At 40.1% G+C, this 21660-nt stretch overlaps 1 protein-coding gene and 1 long non-coding RNA gene across 4 annotated transcripts in view; both read right to left on the reverse strand.

Annotated features, from left to right (window-relative positions):
• Positions 1 to 347: 347 nt before the first annotated feature.
• The window catches only part of calcr (calcitonin receptor), a 67746-nt gene continuing 46433 nt past the window's right edge, over positions 348 to 21660 (reverse strand). For all 3 annotated transcript variants that reach the window (XM_040020809.1, XM_040020807.1, XM_040020808.1), the window contains 6 exons: positions 14752 to 14905; positions 12566 to 12626; positions 12329 to 12395; positions 12001 to 12219; positions 11133 to 11174; positions 348 to 4633 (listed from right to left, as the gene is read on the reverse strand). In XM_040020809.1, the coding sequence (XP_039876743.1) occupies positions 4412 to 4633; positions 11133 to 11174; positions 12001 to 12219; positions 12329 to 12395; positions 12566 to 12626; positions 14752 to 14905 (765 nt within the window). In that variant the 3' untranslated portion in view covers positions 348 to 4411. The remainder of the gene's footprint in view (positions 4634 to 11132; positions 11175 to 12000; positions 12220 to 12328; positions 12396 to 12565; positions 12627 to 14751; positions 14906 to 21660) is intronic.
• Positions 16937 to 20151, reverse strand: LOC120726833. Its single transcript, XR_005694383.1, has 3 exons — positions 20140 to 20151; positions 17271 to 17274; positions 16937 to 17158 (listed from the first exon to the last, which is right to left on the reverse strand). It is a non-coding gene; the product is annotated as an uncharacterized LOC120726833 (long non-coding RNA).

Below are 21660 nucleotides of genomic sequence, written 5' to 3' on the forward strand. Positions count from 1 at the left end.
ATGTTGACAGGAGAAAGTGTTGGCGAGTAAGCTGCTAAATCAACACAGAATTTCGCAGAATTGCTGGAAAACAAAGTTTGTTTCAGAAAGGTTTTAAACTCGATAATCTTACCGAATTATTTACGAAAATAACAAAACAAAGCATGCTTTTTAATCATTAAGTCATCAGACTCTGAAAATTGTCCACTTTCCGATTGTTAGCTTTCATCTTTTTCTACCTTTTGCATTCACGCCACAGCTTTCTGTTTTTGCTGATTGCTCAAGAAATAGAGAGCGACACCAAATGATATGTCTCTGTTGTTGTGCTAAAAGGGTGGAAGATTTTAAAAAAACAACACCAATCGTTGTGGATTTTACAAAATACATTTTTTTTATCAGCTCTGAGATGATGCTAGTCCAAGCTGAGAAGGAGAAAGAGACAAACACAAGCCAAAAATAAATGAGAAGGGAGGGGGGTAACAAAAATAATCATCATAGAATTTCACAGTGCAAAAATCTATTATGTACACAGTGTTTGCTTGTATTTACATGGGCATGAACAAACATACAAAATATATAGAATCCAGAATCCACAACACTAATAATATGTCTTACAGTGTGCACAAGATCCAGGAAACATCACCATAATAAAAATGAAGAGGAAGATGTATTTCATACTAAAATAAATAATTTTTCTCTCATACTAAAACATTTGAATCAGTAAAACCTATTCTGCCATCATGATTGTCTCTCTACGGTCCTTCCTAGTTCCTTACAACCAGCTGGTAACATAAAAGTCACTGAAATATGAAACATATCCCAATGTCTGTTTTATGCAAAGGGGTGGGGGCTGTAAGAGGATTTGACAGGTGAAGCCATGAAAAGGGACTGAATGCATTCAGCTTGTGCAGCGTGCGGTTTATGTACTGTAGCGAAGCTGCGCCATTACAACTAGTAAATAGTGGCATCCCTGATTTGAGTAATTTCATCAAAATGATTTGATTTTCTGAACTGATTCATGAGTGACTCTGTGTGATTCGCTCTCAGTGGTGAGTGCTCAGATGTACTCAGATAAATCTCCTATATAGCTATGAAAATATTTTTTTAAATAGTCTGCATTCATATGATTTTCCTCTGATTAAAGAAAGCAAATACTTACAGATTAATGAATATCAACAAGCCAATTCTTACAATCATTACAATGTACAAACTTATTCTGCATGGATACCTGTGGAGCATCTCTTATCCATAGTGACAGTGATCTCACAATGTCTATGAAGATTAGATATATTTAGAGCTTTTTCTTATTCTAATCTCTCACAGGTGGTGCCCGACAGTTGACAATGACAAGGCAAATAAAAACTGAGCACACGTTCAACAAATGCACCACGTACACATAAAATGAAAGTAAAAATGTTTTCTCATTATATATATATGTGTGTGTAGCCAATTTAGTTTTTAAACACCTTTGAATTGATTTTTGTGATTTCAGAATTATTAATAGTGATTCTTTGTTCACAGTTGAAACTAATCTCTAAAATGATCAAAGGCATCATGTATTGAGGTTGGGATTTTAACTTGTCTGCCACCTTAGACGTGCGACGAACATGATGACAGTGCAGAGTCAAGTGATAAAGGCTCCAGTCACACAGGCCTACAGCCTGGTCAGTGACTCCATGGCAACAAACTTGTGTTTTGGTTTCTGTAGTTACATGCAACACACTGACTTGCCCACAAACACTCACAACTCTCTGAGCAGCAGTGAAAGTGCAAAGAGTGCGACACAACCTGGCAGCAAAGACCGTTTTCCTTCACAGTAAAAGCCTTTAGAAACATGTAGGGTGGATCGCTAACATTTACTTTGAAGGTCAACCTTCAACATCAAATTTTGATTTCATTTTAGTCACAGTCTTTTGACTAAAACATAATTTAGTTTTAGTCTAGTCGTAGTTAACTAAATGTTATAAGATTATAGTGGACTAAATCTAAGCTGGACTAAAATAAAAAGTCTAAAAGTTTGTTGAGTTGCTCCACACGGTTTACAAAACGTCTGATCTTCCTTGACATGAAATACAAAAAGTGTCCATAAGTCTACGCTTCTCTTCCTCGTCACTATCTAGTCTCCCTCCCGAAGAAAAGAAATGTAATTAGTTTTGATTGGATCTCGTTTCAGAATTTTTTTTTCTATTCTATTTCTATTCGTTGGCAAAATGTCAACATGTTTCAACCTAGTTTCTGTCCTCGTACATTAGTTTTTATTTAGTTATCACCTTGTTTTTGTCAGAAAAATAAAGATAATTAACTGAGCGGAACATTCTCTGCTCTCCATCCACTTTGTCAAGTCTTATTACATTACTACTAGTTGGTGGTTTAAAAGTGAGTGTTTGCAGACAAGACAGTGTCTCCTATGCCATTTACAGGTGACCACAACAGTTTGATCACCACCACAGCAATCATAAGGTGCTCTGGTGCCGCGTCCTCTTTGCATTCGATTTCACCAAGTGACAGCCAATCACTTGCTAAGCACTTGGGGAACACACACTTCACAATCGGTGGTTGTATCATGTCCAATATGGCAGACAACTCTTGAGCAAACCTCTGTTTGAGTAATATTTTTTTTAAAAGGTTCGAGGTCTCCCCCTCCTCCAAGTACTCAGCCTTTAGTTTAAAGTACTAGATAAGTAAATGTGTTTACATGTTTAAAAGATGTACATCTTTATTTTGGAGAAATCAGCACGAGCGCCAGCGAGAACAACTCACGCTGACGCACTGCTGAATTTCTGCTTACTAAAAGTGCAAAAGATACAGAGTATCACCAGCTTTATTATATAAGATGTTACTTCTACATGCCTTTTACCAAGAATTTAGCTCAACTTGGAACGCTTTTCCATTTTGACAATGTAAGCAAAGAGAAGTTGCTGCTAAGGAGGCAAAAACAAATCACAGTAATGTGAGCAGCAAGAGGATTTAATAGCCATTGGCTACATGCTCTAGAAATATAAATGTTTTGATCTGGTGGAACTGAAATGTCTCTTATTGGACGTGCAGTTTAAAAAATGACCAGATTTGAAGGACCTTGCACAGATAAATGCAAGACACAGCATTTACTAAGGTTTCAACAAACCCTTAACCAAGCCTAATAAAGAAAAGGCAGAGGAGTAATAGGAACGTGTTTAGGACCATTGATGGATGAGTTTAAACATCATGTTTGTGCAAGACCGTGACAAAGACGCGAACATGCATTTAAGACATCGGTAGGTTTAGTGTGCGCATACAGTTTGGATTTGATCTTTAGCGAGCCTTTCTCTTTCCTCCGATAAAAGCAGGTGACAGATTAGAGACATCATGAGCTCACAAAGGATGGCTGAGGATAAATTAGAATCATTGGCAGAGCTGACTGAATCATAACTCAGAACACAGTGGATCAACTCCGGTGGCTCTTCGGCCTCAACAGAACGGTTTTATTTTTAGCTTTGAAGTATTTCGTGTGTGTGCATTTTTGCGTCACAGCCCTGTGAGCTTCAGCATCGGCACAAATACAGCAACTGCATAACAACAAAGCAGTCAGGAATGCAGCATCACGGGACATTTACTGAGCACGTACTAGGGAATCGGCAAGGATAAAACATTGATAGAAAGTGTGGGTGGGGGGAAAACAAAAATCTTTTTAAAACATTCAAAACACTTTTTTTTTTAAATGAAACATGGTGAACATACATTATGTACACAATTCCAGAGGTTGGAGCGGAGAGGGTCTTCTGAAAGTTGACCTCTTTCATGGCACATTTGATCAGGTCGATGAGGTTTGCTGACGTTTGCGTGTGTGTTTGCGTCCGTGTCTTTTGCTTTATGGCACCTGTGCTTAGCTGGACATAGTACGCCTCCCCCGCGGTCGTGACCACCAAACAGTACCCTTTGGTATAGGTGAGGTTAGGAATGATTGGTTCGTCTACTTCTCTTTGATAGTCATCATCAACACCATCGCAGTCATTATTCACCTCTACATCATCGCTGTCACCTTCAGCACCGTCAGGAAAAGAAAGAAAACTTTGCTACCCTCACACAGTCACAGTTATTTCCACACTAGTGCAAGCCTCCATCACTGCGAGCGGGCACACGCAGTTTAGCAGCTTTAGGAAGTTGACACATGTCAAAAGCAGCTCTCCTTACGTCACAAGTTCTCAACATCAAAGTTCTGAAAAAGCAGCTGCAACAGCAATGTAAAGTAAAGTGTCAGCCTTGTAGCTAATCCACGTCAATGAGCTTTTTGTTTTCAGGCCTCTATCATCCTCCTGAGCTGAGCAAGCCCCGGAGATTTAATCGCTGAGATATGGCAGGTGAACTGAATTCATTTTCTTCTTTTTGCTGTACATTTACTTTGTTGCTCGTCCTCGGCTTTTTCCACCGCTACACATTTTATCCTCGGCGTTACTCAAGCGTACGTGTCTCCCGACTTTAGCGCCACCAGCTCAGAGTCCTCCGTGTGGCGCCCGTTCAAGTGTTCGGTGTTACAGTCGTGATGGTACATGAAGGCGGGTACCTCGGTGATGGAGGTGGCCGTGTAGGACGTGGAGCGCATCGAGCAGTGGTCCTTTCGTCTCTGACCCCACTGGGTTTTATACTGCATCCACTGTCTCTTCACAGCTGCCTGCACCTGGATGTCACACAAGCACATAAAAAAGGTGGTTTAGTGTCTCATATGTAGACACATGCAGCCTTAATAATAATATTTTACATCTAATTTAATTATTTGACTTCACTGCAAGCTTTGTTTTTGTGTTTTGAGTCGGAGAAGTTTGTGACAACACTGATCCAACTGACAATGATCTTAACTGATGTGCATGTTATTACTGCAGCATGTGTGGGCCACTCAAATTTCAATCACATTAGCAGATGACAGCTATAAAATGTAAATAGCCATTTTTGGGGGGCGGGGGTGGCCAGGTTGCGCATGTGGCCAGATCATCTCACTATAAAAAGAGATAAATACACAAGGTTTATCTTTCTAGTACTGGGCAGGAACCCCATTTGCTTCAGAACTGCCTTAATTTGTCGTGGCATACAGTCAACCTGGGGCTGGGAACATTCCTCTGAGCTTTTTTGATGAGTGAGTGAACTTATCGTCATGTTCAAGATACCAGTTTGTGATTAACTGACATTTGTGACATGGTACATTATCCTTAACAACCATCAGAAGATGGGGTATGCTGCTGACATGGTCAGCAACACTACTCAGAAAGGCGGTGGCATTTAAACAGTGCTCAGCTGGTAGTAAAGGGGCCTAGCAGCCAGAACTATTGATACAAGGCATGATCAATGCATCATTGTTGTTTACACCAAAGTCTGAGCTTATTATCCAAATACTGCAGCAAAAATCGACACTCAGCCAACATGTTTCCAATTTTTTGTCTGTTGTCCAATTTTGGTGATCTTGCACAAATTGTAGCATCGGTTTCTTCTTCCTATCTGACAGGAGCATGGTCTAGCTAAGACATCTTGCATGGTCTACTTTGGTCATTGAAGCACATCTACCTCAAGTATCAGCATTTTGTGCTTTCAGAGATGCTCTTATGCATACCTTGGTTGTAACTCTGACCAGTCTCCTCTAATCTGACATCAACAAGGCATGTGTTTGCCGGGTATTTCCTCATTTCAGGCCCATTCTCTATAAACCTAGAGATGGTTTGTAGGAAACTCCTAGTAGACAAGCAATGATGATGCAGTGACAATGATGCCACATTAAAAGTCACTTAAATTACGTTTTTCCCCATTCTGATGCTCAATTTAAAATTTGGGAGGTTGTCTAGACCGTGTCTAAATACTGATTAGATATATGCAGCAACAAGCAGCTGAACAGGTGTACATAATGAAGTGATCTATAACCATGTTATAAATAAATTTACTTCCACACATTTCACCTACTAAATCTAACAACAGTTAAATGGCATCTTTCCACCGATGCCATTCAAAGGTATGAAAACATGACCACGATTATCCCAAAGGGTACATACAATTTTCTCTTTCTGGCATCCTGACTAAAAAACAAAGTGCACAGCTTCTTTCTCTTCAGGCTTTGCACCAATTAAATGACCAGAATATGACTGTAGTGATTATATAAGCAACAAATCTTCCAGCACTTTTTGAATAGGCATGTTGACAACCATTGTTATCTTGCTGCAACCATTTGACACATTAAACACATTAATTTACTGTGAACCAAATCCATTTGTGTCATCACAAAATCCATTACTACCCTCGTGACTTATCGCACGTAACCCTTCATAATCCTTCTATTTAAGCCTTAATGCGATCATTAGTCACAGCGTTACATGCAGAAACTTCAATCAATCTCGCCCCAGTCCAAAATTCAGCAGTGCTTTTCCCTGTCAGCTTGCTTGAGAATCGTGTGTCTGATATGTCTTAGAAACTATGAGGTCATTGAAATAACAAGGAAATATGGAACTATTTTTTGTCAATAGAGTCTTCCTGCGAGTTCCAATAACAATCACAAATAATTCAAACTTTTCAGGCAGCAGCCCTGCAGACTGGCCGCTGGCGCTGCATCTGAACAAACAACAGCAACTCTTTGTCATGGTGCTGGGTCGTTGACCCAGCGTTTTGTGTTTTCTGATTATTTTCCTCTGTTCTAGTTATTCTGTGTCCTCCCCCCTTGTGTCCGGTTCGGGTTCTAGATTTCCTGTTTTGTTCTGAAGGTCTCTGTCTGTTGTCATTGTGTTCAGCTTGTCTCCTCCGGTCATCATGTGTATTGGGTTCAGCTGTTCTTCCCTCCTGTGTGTGTGATTACCCGATTACCTTGTGTGTGTATATTTAGTGGGTGTCGGTCTGTGTTCGTTGTCGGCTCGTCTGCGTTCTATGGTGTTTTGTTCCTGTCTCTGCGTCTCTCTGCCCCGCACCCCTTTTGTATGCTCTCAGGTTTGTCATTTAGTTCTCCCAGTTTAGGTTTCTTCAGTTGTTTTGTCATGCCTCACTGCCTGTTTTTGCCACTCCACCACTTGTAAATAAACGTCACTCGAATCATCAGTCACTGCCGCATTTTGGGTCCTCCTTTTCCTCCAACACCACACGGCTCACCCCGCCAGCCGTGACATTCTTCGTGGAAACCAATATTAGCATCACACTACATGAATGCTAAGTTGTCTACAGCATATGGTAGAAATCTTTCTTCTTCCCAAAACACAAACTACTAACGGTGCAAAGGTAATCATTTTATTCAGTCATGTCTTAATACCACTGTAATTACTGTGGGTACATTAACACAGAATGATCTAATGATATAAATTATGCCACTAATTGTCATTCTGAGACAAATGAGCATCTGAGTCTTACAGCTTCATGCTGAACGTTGTGCTTGGTGTCACAAATGCAGTTTGAAAGCTGTTTGTCTCACTGACCTAACCTCACAATGGGGCTATTGAACAAACAAGGCAGGTCTTTGTAGTTTGGCCTTGAAATAAAAAAAAAAAAAAGAATTGAACTCAGCCCAGGAAACCCGTGTCCTGATTAAGAGAGCATGAATTGGCCATTATGCCGGTGAAGCAAACAAACCACTGCATTCCCTTGTGACAGTTCGTGTGTTCACCCTTTACACGTATGCCCTATGCATTGATTGTGTTTGACAAATTGTTTGCATCCTTTACGGTGATGAGACTGCTTTCTGTCTGCTCATGTACGAGTTAATAAGTGACATATTTTCCAAGCTGGATGCATAAAACAGAGCTTGATAGTGGGTTGCTAGGTCCTCTTTGCCAAACACCTCATGCTAAGTGCTCTAACACTTAGCGTGGACATTGTGCTGTGGAATGCGTGCGGTTGGCGTAGGGCTGTGTGAGTCACAAAAACACCACGATGAGCTTTTGTTTTAATGCTTCCAGTGTTTTGAGGGGCCACAATTCTGTGAAACTTTAAGATTCTTACCTAGTTTGTGTGATATGTGCGAGTTGGGATGATGTTAGCAGATGTATCAGCAAAATAAAATCTGATGCTGGAGTCATTTCCTTTATGCTAGCTGTCGTCAGTTCTGACACCCAGAAGTGTCGGTACTGGAGGGGGGGAATCAAGCCTGGTCTATTTTTATGTTTGCAGAGGCGCGATCCCTGGCATGTCTCTGTGCCTGGTGTAGCCAGTTTCACTGATTATTGTGAAGGCTTATACCGCAGCCACTCTGCAAACACATTATTCCACTTCCTGACCTCCAAAACTTCCATGTTGCTTTCACTGTATGTTTTGGCTCATTGTTCACGTGTGAGGTGCTTCTGTTGAAACACAAACCAATAAATTGGATTTGATTTAACCTGAGCAGAAATTAAAATGTTACACTCCAGAATTCTGCTTCTGTCTTTTCTCAACTCACAAATAATGAAAACACTAGTGAGTGAACATGTTCACAGCACGTGTTTGCCTTGTCACAGTACAGAAAGCACAGGTGGACTTCAAGATGACTCATGTCCATTCGGTGCCGCAGTAAGCCTTAAGAATGGAACGGCACAGACAAAAGCAGGGAATTCCCAAAGTGGGATGTATTTTTCCTACTGTGACAAATCAAAACATATGCAATGAAAAAGCATACAAGCTGATGCCATCACATTTCCCCCACATTGTTTTACAGGTGATGGTATACTGTATGCTTTGGATCATTTGCAGATCCAAGCATTTTCCATGCATTTCTTTCTTCCCATCCTCCTGCCAGATTTAAGTGTTATTCTCATCTCTCCAAAGAATCCTTTTTTAAAATTGCTCTGGTTTCTAAAAGTGTTTTGGCAAAGTCTAATCAGGCTGTTCTATTCCTGGAAAGTTGCCTGACTCCTGGAAAACGTTGGGAAATTAATTTTTTTCTTTATCATGGAAAGGATCCTACGATCATCCACCACTGTCTTCCAGAGATTTTTGTTGTTGCTAACAAAACCATCAAGCACTTCTTGCTCGGCCAACAGCAACAACTTCCAAATATAAGAAGTGTACATATAACAGATCCACAGTGTTTTTTTTGCCTTCTCAGGGTTGTTGCTTGTTATACAAACTCAAGCGACTCTGGAAAAGCACCTTTCTCTGGGACACCAAAGCCTCTTGTAGCTAAAGTCATCATTGTAAAAATCAGATTTTGTTGGAGATGAAAACAATTATTTTAAGAAATATCAAGATCCTAAATTTCCATAGTATTTTCCATTTATCCTTATCAGGGTCGCGGGGGAGTGCTGGAGCCTATCCCAGCTACCATAGGGCGAGAGTCAGGGTATACCCTGAACAGGTCGGCAGTCAACCGTTCGCTCTCACATTCAGACCTATGGGTAAATTAGAATCAACAATTAACCTGACCCCACTAATTGCATGTCTGTGTACTGTGGGTGGAGTATTTTTTTCATTGTGAAATGGAGAAGAAGAAGAATTGTACGGTAAAATTCTTAGTGCTTCTGCACACAGACATCATTTGCTTTGCATACTGAAGGACTGCATGAGGGCAGAGCCTGCACAATAAATGGTTGCTCTTAATGACAGCCCTCACAGTATGGGACCGTACAGTAGGTTCTTGCTAGAAATAGGACCCTGGCAAAAACTATTTTTATGGTGTGAAGTGATAAGCACAGGAGACCAATCCATACAAATTTATTTCACTTGGCTTTAATGTTTTCCGTAGTTTGTGCATCTCTGCAGTATTTTCCACTATTGCAACAAAACACCTCATAAAAAAGCATCAATATTTGTTTGGGGAACACAATTTACAGCATAAATATTTATTAATTTAACGCCTTAATTAAATATTACAGATAATAGCAATTAAATAGTTGTTTAATTGCTTGATGTCTACGCGCCATTCACACACTGGTGTGGACTAGCAAAATGCCTGAAATGTGTCCTCTAATGTTACAACCCTGTGGAGACTTGAGCTTGAAAGCATCTTTCACACATTGAGTCTGGAGAGCTGTGAGGTCTTCACAGAATTATTAACCTGAGGTGCAACTCCAGCTCATCGGTTTGGTGAAGCATTTGAATCAAATTAAGGATGCTGCTGTCAGACAGCTGCAGACAGGCTTAGAAAGGCTGACAGGAGAACGAAGAAAGAAGAGTCAATATTCAGCTGAACTTGGAAACCACACAGTCATTTATAAAGTGTGTCTTACTCCTCGCCTGACATGACCCTTCTGCTTTTACTGTTGTAGCACCAGACTGGTCTCAGAAGAGGAAAAAGCAGAGGAATGTTTTATAACCTGCTACATTTGGAATTTGGAGAGATCTCTGCGAAGCTACAGCTATTTTACCCACGTACTCAAGGCCAAAACCAAAACTATGAGTCTGTGTTTGGTATTCATGGGTCACTTCTCGATACAGATGGAAGAGATCTGACCTGAAAACAAATTTTGAAAATGTTTTACCTGATGCAGTCTGATGTGTCATGCATAATGTCATAAGGGATGAGTGGTTTTATTACACAATCACTGAAAAGCTCCCAGAGTAACATGTGCAGGTTGACCTTTCCAAAAGGCCAATTGCTCAATCAAAACTACGCTATTATGATGTCAAACATGGCACAGGGGTACAATATTTTTTAAAGGAACTCTCAGATATTTGGGGGATTATTCACTTTCTTGCCAGAAGTAAACCGCTATGATTGATACCACACTTAAATAAAAATATGATACTCATAATCAGGCATGTTAGCTTAGCTACACGTAGCGACTGTAAAGACTAAGACAAGCTTCGTCCTGGGGCTAATTTCCCTTTGTTTCCACTAAAGCTAATTTATTAATTACTTACTGATTAAAGTGAACCAATTGTGTCAGACACACAGCGGGTTGCGAGCACAGCAGCCCCACCACCACCTTTTCAAAACTTCTTTTTGGAAGGGCTAGCATATAAGAAGAAAACTGGCTCAGAGAGAGAGGGAAGAAAGGAGCTAACGCAGCTTGTTTCAGATACTGGGAAACCCAGAGAGCAGTAAAATAGGCGAGTATAAAATAAATAAAAATGATTTTGAACTGTAAATCTTGCAACACTACTCTAGTAATAACCAAAAATAGAAATATGGAATTGGAAATGAGCATCGTAAGCTCCCCTTACTGCCTTCTTACACCTAGCAACAAATGACACGCGAGCAGCGCTAATGTTAGCTAATGAGCTAACTAAATGACAGCCCTTACCTCCCCATTGAAGAAGCAGAATATGGTTGACACCAGCAAACCCTGAAACAAAGATGGAAAAAGGAGATAATCATTTCTTTTTTAGTAAATTCAGTTTGCTTTTTTACATCTAAAAAAAAATCACAACAGAAGTAGTCTCAGACAGTGCAGCCATCTGCCGAACCGTTGGAGGAAGGAATTGCTTAGACACATGATTTATTTATTTTTTACAGGGTGTGACTTTATAGAAGTGAGACGGGAAAGCAACTTTTAAAGAGAGAATACAAAGAAATATTGGGGCAACAACAGAATTATCTAATGGGCCATAAATATTTCATGGATTGTTTAACTCTTTCCTCCGTGAATGCCTACCAAGGTCAACCCTCATTTCTTTTTCCTGAACTGAGCGGCTTCTGTCGTATTTCACGCCCGCCTCCTTCAAATGTCGTCTTTATGGGGGAAGGAGTAAATTAAGAACCTTCTAAAACATAAAACAAAGCTATGGTTGAACCCAAATGTTTTTTTAAGGGAGTCACATGAATAGATAATAACAACCACAGGGCAGAGAACGATGTTTTTAAGTGCGTAAAAGTTCAGTCATGCAAAATTAAAAATCAGCATCGTGAGCCTGGGGAGCCCAAGGGTACGGACAAATTTAGGTTGTACACTGTCTCAGTTTTGCACTAAGATTTCCGTATAAAGTAAAGCTCATGCTAAGCATATTTATTGCAATAATTTAATTGCTTTTTTCAAGGTCATTATGATTTAAGCCCGAGGTGCAAAACGGCTGAATCCCCAGGGCAGTGAAGCTGCACTAGCCTCCTTTTTCAAGTCGTTGTTAGATTACTCTGAACTGAGCTCCTGTGTGTTTGCTGCAGCTCGTGCCTACCTGGTAATGCATGAGTATGTGCATTATGTACTCGTAGACTTCACCAGCCAGCCGGTTCTCCGGCCTCCAGGGAATGATGACAAACTGTATTCCCAGCAGGGGAACCAGGATCAGGGTGGCTCTCACTGCCTTCATGTACATGTTGGACTCTGCCCGGTGCGTATCTCGCAACTTGGTAACCAAAACTCTGATAATATTTAGCAGGAAAAAGAGATTGACCTACAGAAAAAGAAAAAACAAATCATGAATTAAACTCTAAATGAATATAAAAATATAAAGACTCATCATGTGCTTTTTCTGTGCGGAAACAGCGGATTAGCAGACTTACAAGAAGTGCTGCCACTATAGGGCCGTGGATGGCGTAGAGCAGATGGGTCTCCACACTCATCCAACAGCTACAGAAGGAAAAACATATCAGTCAGTGCTGTCAGCCTCCCAAAATACACATGCGTGCACACACATATGAAAACACGCGCGCCTGCACGCTCTCACTCTACCGCACACAGCCCAGCGCAAATGTAAACATCTTCTGTTTATTTGCCGAGGTTTCTGGAACATTACTCACTTGTCGTCAAAATACTTTTTCCTTGCCACGGCGTGGATGGATACAGGCACTAGAGGAAAACCTTGGAGAGGAAAAGATGGGAGCCATATGAGGTCTTGAGTGAGTTTTGCGAAATTGCATTTGTCATTAACACAACTGTGAAAGCGTGGTTTAGCTTTGTTTGCTGGTCTAATGAAACTTTCCTTGGAAAGCTGGGTCCTCCTTATTTCTGCAAACTCTCCTGCGACAGCTTTATTGTTGCACCGCTATCAACAAAGACAACACTACCACACGGTTAATTTTCTGTTACTTTTCCCTCTAATTTGACGTTGTGTAGGTAAACACCCACTAGACACTGGGCACAGATTTTTCATCTTTTCCTCTGGATATAAACACAAAACTCCATGTAGGGTCCATTTTCAATGAGGCCCTGCAGTGTGCTGGCCACAGATGGATCTGACAAGCTGGCCTCCCTCCATCCATCCACACACACACACACACACACACACACACACACACACACACACACACACACACACACACACACACACACACACACACAGCAAAGACTCTACTCAAGGTTATCCCAACATTTTTAATGATGATCATCCATCCAGTTCCATTGCCCGCTTTTTTTTTTTCTTTTTTTTTTTGACAGACTGTGTTATTCCTGTTTGGAGCAGTGTGGAAAACAAGGCAGGAGCAGCACCAAGCGACAGGAGGGCCAATAAAGCTGTCAGCATGTCCACAATGAAATACCTTTATCCAAGACCATGATTTCTTGCTTTCACATTCAGATATTACAATGCAAACTCTGCCCTCTGATCAAACAGACGACTGCTCGCGAGCATATTTGCTCTGCGCTTGCTCAGATCTACGATATACTGCTGCTTGCACAGATTTCCTGTGATCCAGTCTAATCCACCTTCTTGCATGAAAGGTGCTTGTTTGTTTATCAAACTTCTGGGTCCCAGTCACTACCTCTGCTCACTTTGTAAATTTAATAAAGTGACAGCCAGCTTAAGGGAAAAATAAATCAGCCAGCCTGCGAGTCATTTCATTGTTTTATTCATTTGTCACTAGCAGTCTTGCTCATCTAATGAAAAGCTTGATTTAGTACATACAATAAGCCTACTATAGTGTGTTCTTCTAAATCAGCGGTCCCCAGCCTTTTTTGCGCTATGCACCGGTTTAATATCAGACAATATTTTCACGGATGTGTCGCGGATAAATACAACAAAATAAAATGATACGACCAAGACAAAAACGGTGGTATTTTGTAAATATAATAATAAACGCGAATTCAGTGTGTAATTGTATAACTTTGTTAACAGCGTCCTCCTGAAATGCGCCAACAACATTGAGAGTAACGTCCTCCTCTCTGCCCCTTAACGCTCTCTGGTTGCTATGGTAACGTGTAAATATTTATTTCAAAATAAGACAGACAACTACAAAGACCGAGTTGACGATAAAAACCATGAAAACCATAAATTTCACACCCAAGCCTCAACTCTTGCGGCCCGGAACCGGTCCATGACCCAGGGGTTGGGGACCGCTCTTCTAAAACATATGGTGCATGCATGTATATAAAATCGTGACTGTACAAAAGGAAGGCACAAATTTCTAAGTCAGAAAATATCTGAAAATATCTGTTCCTAAAGGACTCTCACAGAATTAAAGCACATGTACTCATAAATGGGGGAAAGGACAATGTCATTGGTCAACACCATATCTAAGACTTGAAAGGACAGTAGATGTAAGTAGGAAATGTGGGAACAAAGAGCTGGGGAACAGCATACGGCGAACTGTCTCCTTTGTGGAATCCCCACCACCACCACCGCAGGGTTATCAGCTCATACATAAAGATGCATGAGCAGGACTGGAGGTCCAAGAGCAAGTGAACAGAAGCAACTCGGGTGCAAGGATGGAAATGTTTGCAAGCATTTGAGTTCAGAAGACTATTAAACTGAGTGCAGACGTTTAAGGGAGAGCATTGTCTGAACAGGAAACGTACAAATGATGCTCTTAAACTGAATGACCGCACGCTTGATATTAAAATAACCTCAGTCACAAGAAAATTGTTAGATTGTACCCAATCTTGTTGAATTGATTCTCTGGGATTTTTCAAGCTGCGAGAATAAGTTTTTACAGACACACTACAGCAAAGAAACAAAACAACAAAACGGGACGTGGTAAAAATGACTCACCCCAGCCCAGGAGGTAGTACCAGTGCAGGTGCTGCTCCTCTGCAAACACCGCCACCACGATGAGCGTGTGCAGGTAGATGCCTTCACAGAGCATCCAGAAGTAATTACAGCCCAACATGTACATGTGAAAGAACTGCAACACCTTACAGCCAACCTGCAGGGAGAACAAAATCAATCATATCAACCTTTTTTCTGCTTTGCAATCTTGTTTTGTTTTTTTTTGAATAAGATGATCCAGTTGAAACAGTCGTGACATCATCTCAGCAGGAGACATAAAAAAGATTTAATGGGATGTTTCAGCACTCGTGGCACAAAATCATTAGCCAGTATTATTCTTTTTCATACTGAGAGGATGTTTATTCATTTACCCCCGTCGGTGGTGGGTTAAGTTGGGAATCATGATTTCTCTTTGTATTTGGAGCCCTCTTTGATTGTGTTCGTCTCACAAAGCAGTGGGATCAAAGCCCCGCTCCACATTAGTGTTTTATAAAGAGCTGTGCAATTTTCTATTTATGCATCCACCATAAAGCGACATCGTGTTTCGTTATTTTTTCAGTTCCTTTTATTGAGAATTGAGACGTTATGATAAGAGATGATGACTTGATGACACATTCTTGGTATGTCCGTTTAAAAAAAGAAACAAAACAGTTGATTAATGCCATAATTATCAAGAGTATCTGGTGCAGTGCCATCAGTTATAATTCCTCTAATAAATGCCAGACAGGCACCAATAAACCTGCCTGTGTTCAGAATCTACTAAAAAAAGAAAAGAAAAAAATCTCACAAACTTTTCTCCTAAAATAAGTTAACTTCCACAACATTTGTCATTACCGAATCTCAGGAGATTCGTTACGGAAGCATGTTTTTGGACGGGAATCTCTGCCAGTCACATCAGCTTTCATGGCTTTTCCCCACTCATCCAAACGCAGATTGCTTCCACTTCCCTTGCGCCCAAGTTTGGATTATGTGGTTCTAGCAAAAGCCAAAATGGCACCAATTGTGCATTCATCCAGAGGGTAATGGGTAATTTCACAAATTGCAACTACCAATGCAATATATTAGTGCTTCTCTACAGTCTAAGATACTATTTATAAAAACTATTGAGCATCTACCTATTTTCTTCCACTTATCCTATTCTGTGCTGTTTGGGGGAGAGAGTGGGGGTCCTTTATGGGTTTATGGGTTCAGTCACTCATTTCATATGGCATAAAAATGTCTTTTTTGTAAGTCTTCACATTCATGCTTCTTAAAGCAGGATTATCAGCGGTATGCTCCCTGACTAACAACTTGTGATTGACAAGTCATTAGCCAATGAGCGAACAGTTTTACGGTCAGACCCACCGCTCCTCGTCACATCTATTTTTTTTTAAACCAAGATGTAAAAATGTATTTATACAGTTTTAACAACAATAAACTAGTCACAAAGTGTTTTACAGAGACACCAAAAACAAGCTCCAAATGAAGACACAAAAACCAACAAAAACAGATGAGTTTTAAACTGTTTTTTAAAAGGATGTCACAAAGTCAAGGGTGCAAAGAGAGGGTGGTGAGCTGTTCCACAGTTTTGGTGTGGTAACGTTGGGAATGCACAGTCTCCCCACTTGTTTCCAGACAAATACGTGGAATCACAAGAAGACCTCCATCTGCAGGCCTAAGGATCCAGCTTGGAGAATTGGGGTGAAGCACACTGACGATAATTGAGGGCTTCACCTCATAAAGAACCAAGATTTTAAACTGATACCTAAACCTAACTGGAAAGGAAAATAGCATTTTCTCACAAAGCCCCTTGAACATGGAATAATTAACAGACTGACCCAAGTTTAAACAGGCCTCTATCTGTCGGTGAATTTACAAACATGATAATGAATGCAGTGAAGGAGACCTGTGGATGTGTCTTATAAAAATCCAGTTAAAATTTTAATTTTAATGTGTATTGTTTGTGTCTTTTGTAAAAGAGACTGTGATCTCAGTGGGACATTATGGTATAATAAAGGTAATAATAATAATAATAATAATTAATGAGTGTGAGTTAAAAACTTTTTGTCTTTTTTACATCTTGGAGCGGATTAATATTTCCTTTAGACAACAAGAAAATAGAGAATTACAATAGTAATAAAGCTGACAAAAGCAAAAACACTAATCTCGAGGCTTAAAGCAGGAAACCACCACTATTTATGTTTGATACTTTAATGCAATTTTTTTTCTTTTTTTTTTTCTGATTCTTAGTGTAGCGCTTTGTGGGTCCAGCCTAGAAGACAGTCACCTCCACAGAAACAGTGGCGACTCAGTTCTCTGAAATTGTTTTGCTGGAGACATCACGTGACGTGATGCTACTTGGTATTGAATGTTTTAGCCATTTTCATGGTGGACGAATTTTATATTTATGCAGTTGTACAATTTTTTTACACTATTAGGGGTGCAACGATACTCGTATGGATATTGAACCGTTCGATACAGTGCTTTCGGTTCGGTACGCATATGTATCGAACAATACAACATTTTTAATTTATTTTATCAACTTTTCTTCTGACGATGCTGTCTGTGTTGAGCGCTCAGTGGATCTGCGCTCGACAGTGCAGCCTAGGCGGAGTAGTCGAACGCAGATTCACTGAGCGCAGGGCAAGCTAGCGAGACAGAAGTTAAGCTCTTGTTGCAAAATGGTAAATTGAACCTCCCCCACCCTCATTCAGATCTGGCGTTTGGAACTATTTTGGTTTTCATGTGACGTATGACCCTGATGGTAAGCGCGTCATGGACAAAAGTAAAACAGTATGTCGGATGTGCCACGCAATGCTCAATTACATTGGTAGGAACTACTGCATTAGCGCAGTTAGCTCGTTAACGTGTTGGCCGTCCAGCCCCACGCACGGGGCAATCCGCGGTAGCTCGTTAACGGAGATTTGCCATGTTATGGCGTTAACATAATTTCAATGAGATTAACGCTGACAGCACTAGTGGGAACACAACGAATATGACTGCACATTTACTCCGACATCATTCTAGTGCAAAGACAAGTGGAAGCAGACAAAAACAACAAGCATGCATGCTACAAACTTTACCCGAGTCATTTAGACAGCCGTTAGCACATGATTCTCCTTATGGAGACCTGATATGTTTAATATGCTGCTGAGAATATAGCCCAGAAGCAGCGCATAGTATAGCTTTTATTTTGGAAAGAGCCATTTCTCTGTAATAAACTCTCTTTTCCAAAGATGAGTGATTCCTCAATCAGATTAATTTTTTTATTACTTTGTTGTTTCAGCAACATTAAATTTAAAAACTGTACTTTTGAATTAAAATATATATTTATAATTTTAATAAATGACAAATTAAAAAGGCATGAACATTTTTTTGTATCGAAAAAGTATCGAACCGATACCGAACCGTGAATTTTGTGTATCGTTGCACCCCTAGTATCTATGTCCACCTCTTATGCTGTCCATGACTTGAGTATGTATGTGCGATCTCTAACTGCAAACAAACAGGGATGAAGACAGATGTTTAATAAAAAGTTGTTTTTCACTGTGTAATAATTACAGTTGCAGATTGTTTCAAATTAATCAGCCAGACGATTGCTCTGCTCTTCAGGCCACTTGCTGAAGCGTTGCTTGAGCTGTTGCTCATTACCGCTATCACACTCACCTCTGTAAATTATATAAAAAGGTTGGTTGGTTATCACTGGCATCAGCAAAGCTGTGTTTTCATTATGCTCTCATATCCTGAAATCCCTGAAAGATTTGTATGGAAAAACCTAGACAGATGAATTCCTTCCTAGGAATATATATTTATTTTAATATTCACATTGGGGTTTCTGGTTTGTAGTCCTGTGGTGAAAGAGCATGTGTGCAGCCGCAGTATAATTCAGAGATGCTGGCATTGCTATTAACTGCTCTCTGAGGTCCTCTTAGCTCAAAACACACAACAGTTGTTCACTTTGAAACTCTTCGCCATATTTTTTCTCCCTTCCTTTCATACGTTTCCCTTTCCACTTCACTATAACAGACAGCCGCTGCTGTCAGTATCTGCGAGTTAAGGGCGCATAGTTTTCACTAATTCAGGTCTGCAGTTAACCAAGGTTTGTCTTAAGTTACTAACAATGTTCTGGTTAACAAATCAAGCTGCTATAGATCATGTACGTGTTTGTCATGTTTTCAGCCTCCTCCTTGGTTTGACATAAGCTTTGGGGATTCACTCCCACATAATGCTGGCAGGCCAAACCAGACTCTATTACCACTCCAGAGAGACAACAAAGAGCTTGTTTTCTCCTAGAGTGCAAATCTCTACTGCAATCCACCGTTCCTAAATTACCAGCACTGAAAACATGCTCATAAGTTTCACTCTGGCATCAGTAAATTTCAGAAATGTTTCCTCACAGACGCGCACGGGTCCCAACCAGAGGCGCTTGTGCGCTCTCTGTCTGCTCCCGCCTCGAGAACCAAGGCCACGGTAACTAATTTTATTTTGACATGCTGCAGCAAGTTAGCACAACTTGACCGTACTACATCAGAAAGTAACAGATTCAACACAAACCTTTTGACAAATGATGACAAGGGGGAGATTTGAAAGGGGGCCACCGCACAAATACACGTTTCCTCACGTTGATTATGACGGCTGTCATTTCTGTCTGCATCTTGGATACGTTCAGCTCAGCCTGAGCCAGACAGATTCATTGAACGGGGGGGAAGTAGGACTTAGAAACAAACTAAAACCCAGCTGAAGCCTCTGCTGCGTCCTTGATGTTTCCAGTGCTTTGTCAGGCAAGCGATACTCCAGCTGAAAGCAGGATATGGCTGATGCGATTGTGCGCAATGCGAGCCAAACTCTACAATCCTATCTGCTGGGTTTTTTGCTGTATGGCACTTTGATCATCTAAAGTTCTTTTTTAAAATTATTTAGGACCGTTTTAAACATATTACACATTGCAAGGAGGGTGTTTATTTTTACAATCTTTTGTACGTTTTTTAAACAACATGTTGTCAGTAGTTATTGACTTGGAGGGACTGAATGCGTTTGATTTTATGTGGCAGTAAAACAAAAAATATGATCCTTTTCTGGAGTTAGTGAATCTCTGCAAAAACAGCTTTTAAGAAGCAGCAAGCAGCAGCTTAACAAGCGTTTGTTATTTTGATTTCCACAAGTAACGTACAAATTTATGCTCAGTCCTGATATCAAGACATTCCCACAAGACAGATTTATTACCTCTACCTAAGCTGACCTCGGAATTTCAAACAATTCACGAAAGGCAAAAAGTTAAATGGAATAAAAAGAGAATCTAAGGCGCTTGGAAAGAAAAGCAACTAGATTTCTTCTTGAAGACATTTCAGCTCTCATCTGAGAAGCTTCTGAAGAAGTGAAATGTCTTCAAGAAACTTAAAGAAATCCAGTCACTTTTTTTTCCAAGCTATTTTGGATTCCCACGACCTGGATCACTGAGAACCTACACAGGGATAAAAAGAGAGAAGCAAAAACTGTACGTTGATTGTGTAGCAATTCCAGGATGTTGCAGAGCAGGGTCTGTTTTAGAAAAGCTCAATATCAAGAAAGAGACCAGATCCCACTTTGCATGTCCTGCACATCAACTACAATTAAAAATAAAAAAAATGCTACCACAGTGTTCACATTTTTATTTGGCTTTGCATAAATTGAATGAAACAATAGATTATTATAAATGAATGAATTATAATTATATACATTATTATAATTGTAAACTAATTACTTAATAATTAATAATTCATATGATTATGTTATAAATTAAATACAAATACATACATTTGCATGTTTTGTAACCAACCTGCATGGTGTTTTGTTTTTTTCCTTTTCCTAACAAGCACTAGTGTCTTATAGTTCAGGTTTGTCAGTGGGTCAGTCAGCCATGTGATCTTGGTTATATGGACAACGAAATACACGGAAAACAAAAATCTAATAATGCTATATAAAGTATTCAAAAGTATTTTTCGATTATAGCTAAAGACTTATTATTATTATCTTAACACGCTGAACTAAAGACAGTGCAGTCAATGTTAAATCTAGCAGGAGGGGCCTAGCACTGCAACTGTGAGGATTTGAGTGTGCTACCGTTAGCATTTAGCAAATGTCACGTAGCTGCTTCCAGGACCTCCAGATGTTCTAATTCACAAGAATCAGTTTATTTAAAAGTACTTAGCACTTACTGAACTGAAGCGTGTCCAAAAAATATTGAATGAGCCGCTGGTTACAGGAACTGAAATTGTTTTCCTTGAGTTCGAGCCATTCACTGTGACTCAGGGTTGATGTTCACTGTGCAGTGCATTCATACTGTACATAAATGATTTTCCATCATGGTCCTTACGTCATAGAGTCGTTAATGGAATTATATCTTTAAGCATGTTGGCATTATGTAGTTTTGAAATTGGGGTGGATCTGAGTCTGCACTGGTAGAGCACACAGTAGCAGCCTGTAAACCAAGGTAGGCACACCATAAAGCTTAACCTGCTTTATCATTCTTTTTTACTCTAATGGGAGCACGATTTACAAAGGGAACACCATGCTGATTTAAATAAGAATTGAGAATAGTGATCATGACCATAAACTCATCAGGGAAACTTTTCATTGCAGTCATAAGTCAAGTGAGCAACAGGGGCGTTTCCAATAAACTTCTGCACAGTCTGCAACCAGAGGAGTCCCTGCATTAAGACATAAGACAGGCTTTTCCTTCCCTTTTCAGACTGAAAGAGTAAATGATTCACTTTACAGGTAGAGTTCAGGTAATAAATGTGTCACTGTTACAGGTTGTTGGTCATCAAAGTTGAAGCCTGGGAAATCATGACCCTCTCATGCAAACCACTCTAATAGTCACTCTTTTATGATTTTGTGTGTTGGGGAAATCTTTTGAAATAAATGTTGAAGGTGTTCAGGTGACTTTGTGCTGTA

This window comes from Simochromis diagramma, unplaced genomic scaffold (assembly GCF_900408965.1).
Source record: "Simochromis diagramma unplaced genomic scaffold, fSimDia1.1 OVJJ01000753.1, whole genome shotgun sequence".
Lineage (NCBI taxonomy): Eukaryota > Metazoa > Chordata > Actinopteri > Cichliformes > Cichlidae > Simochromis > Simochromis diagramma.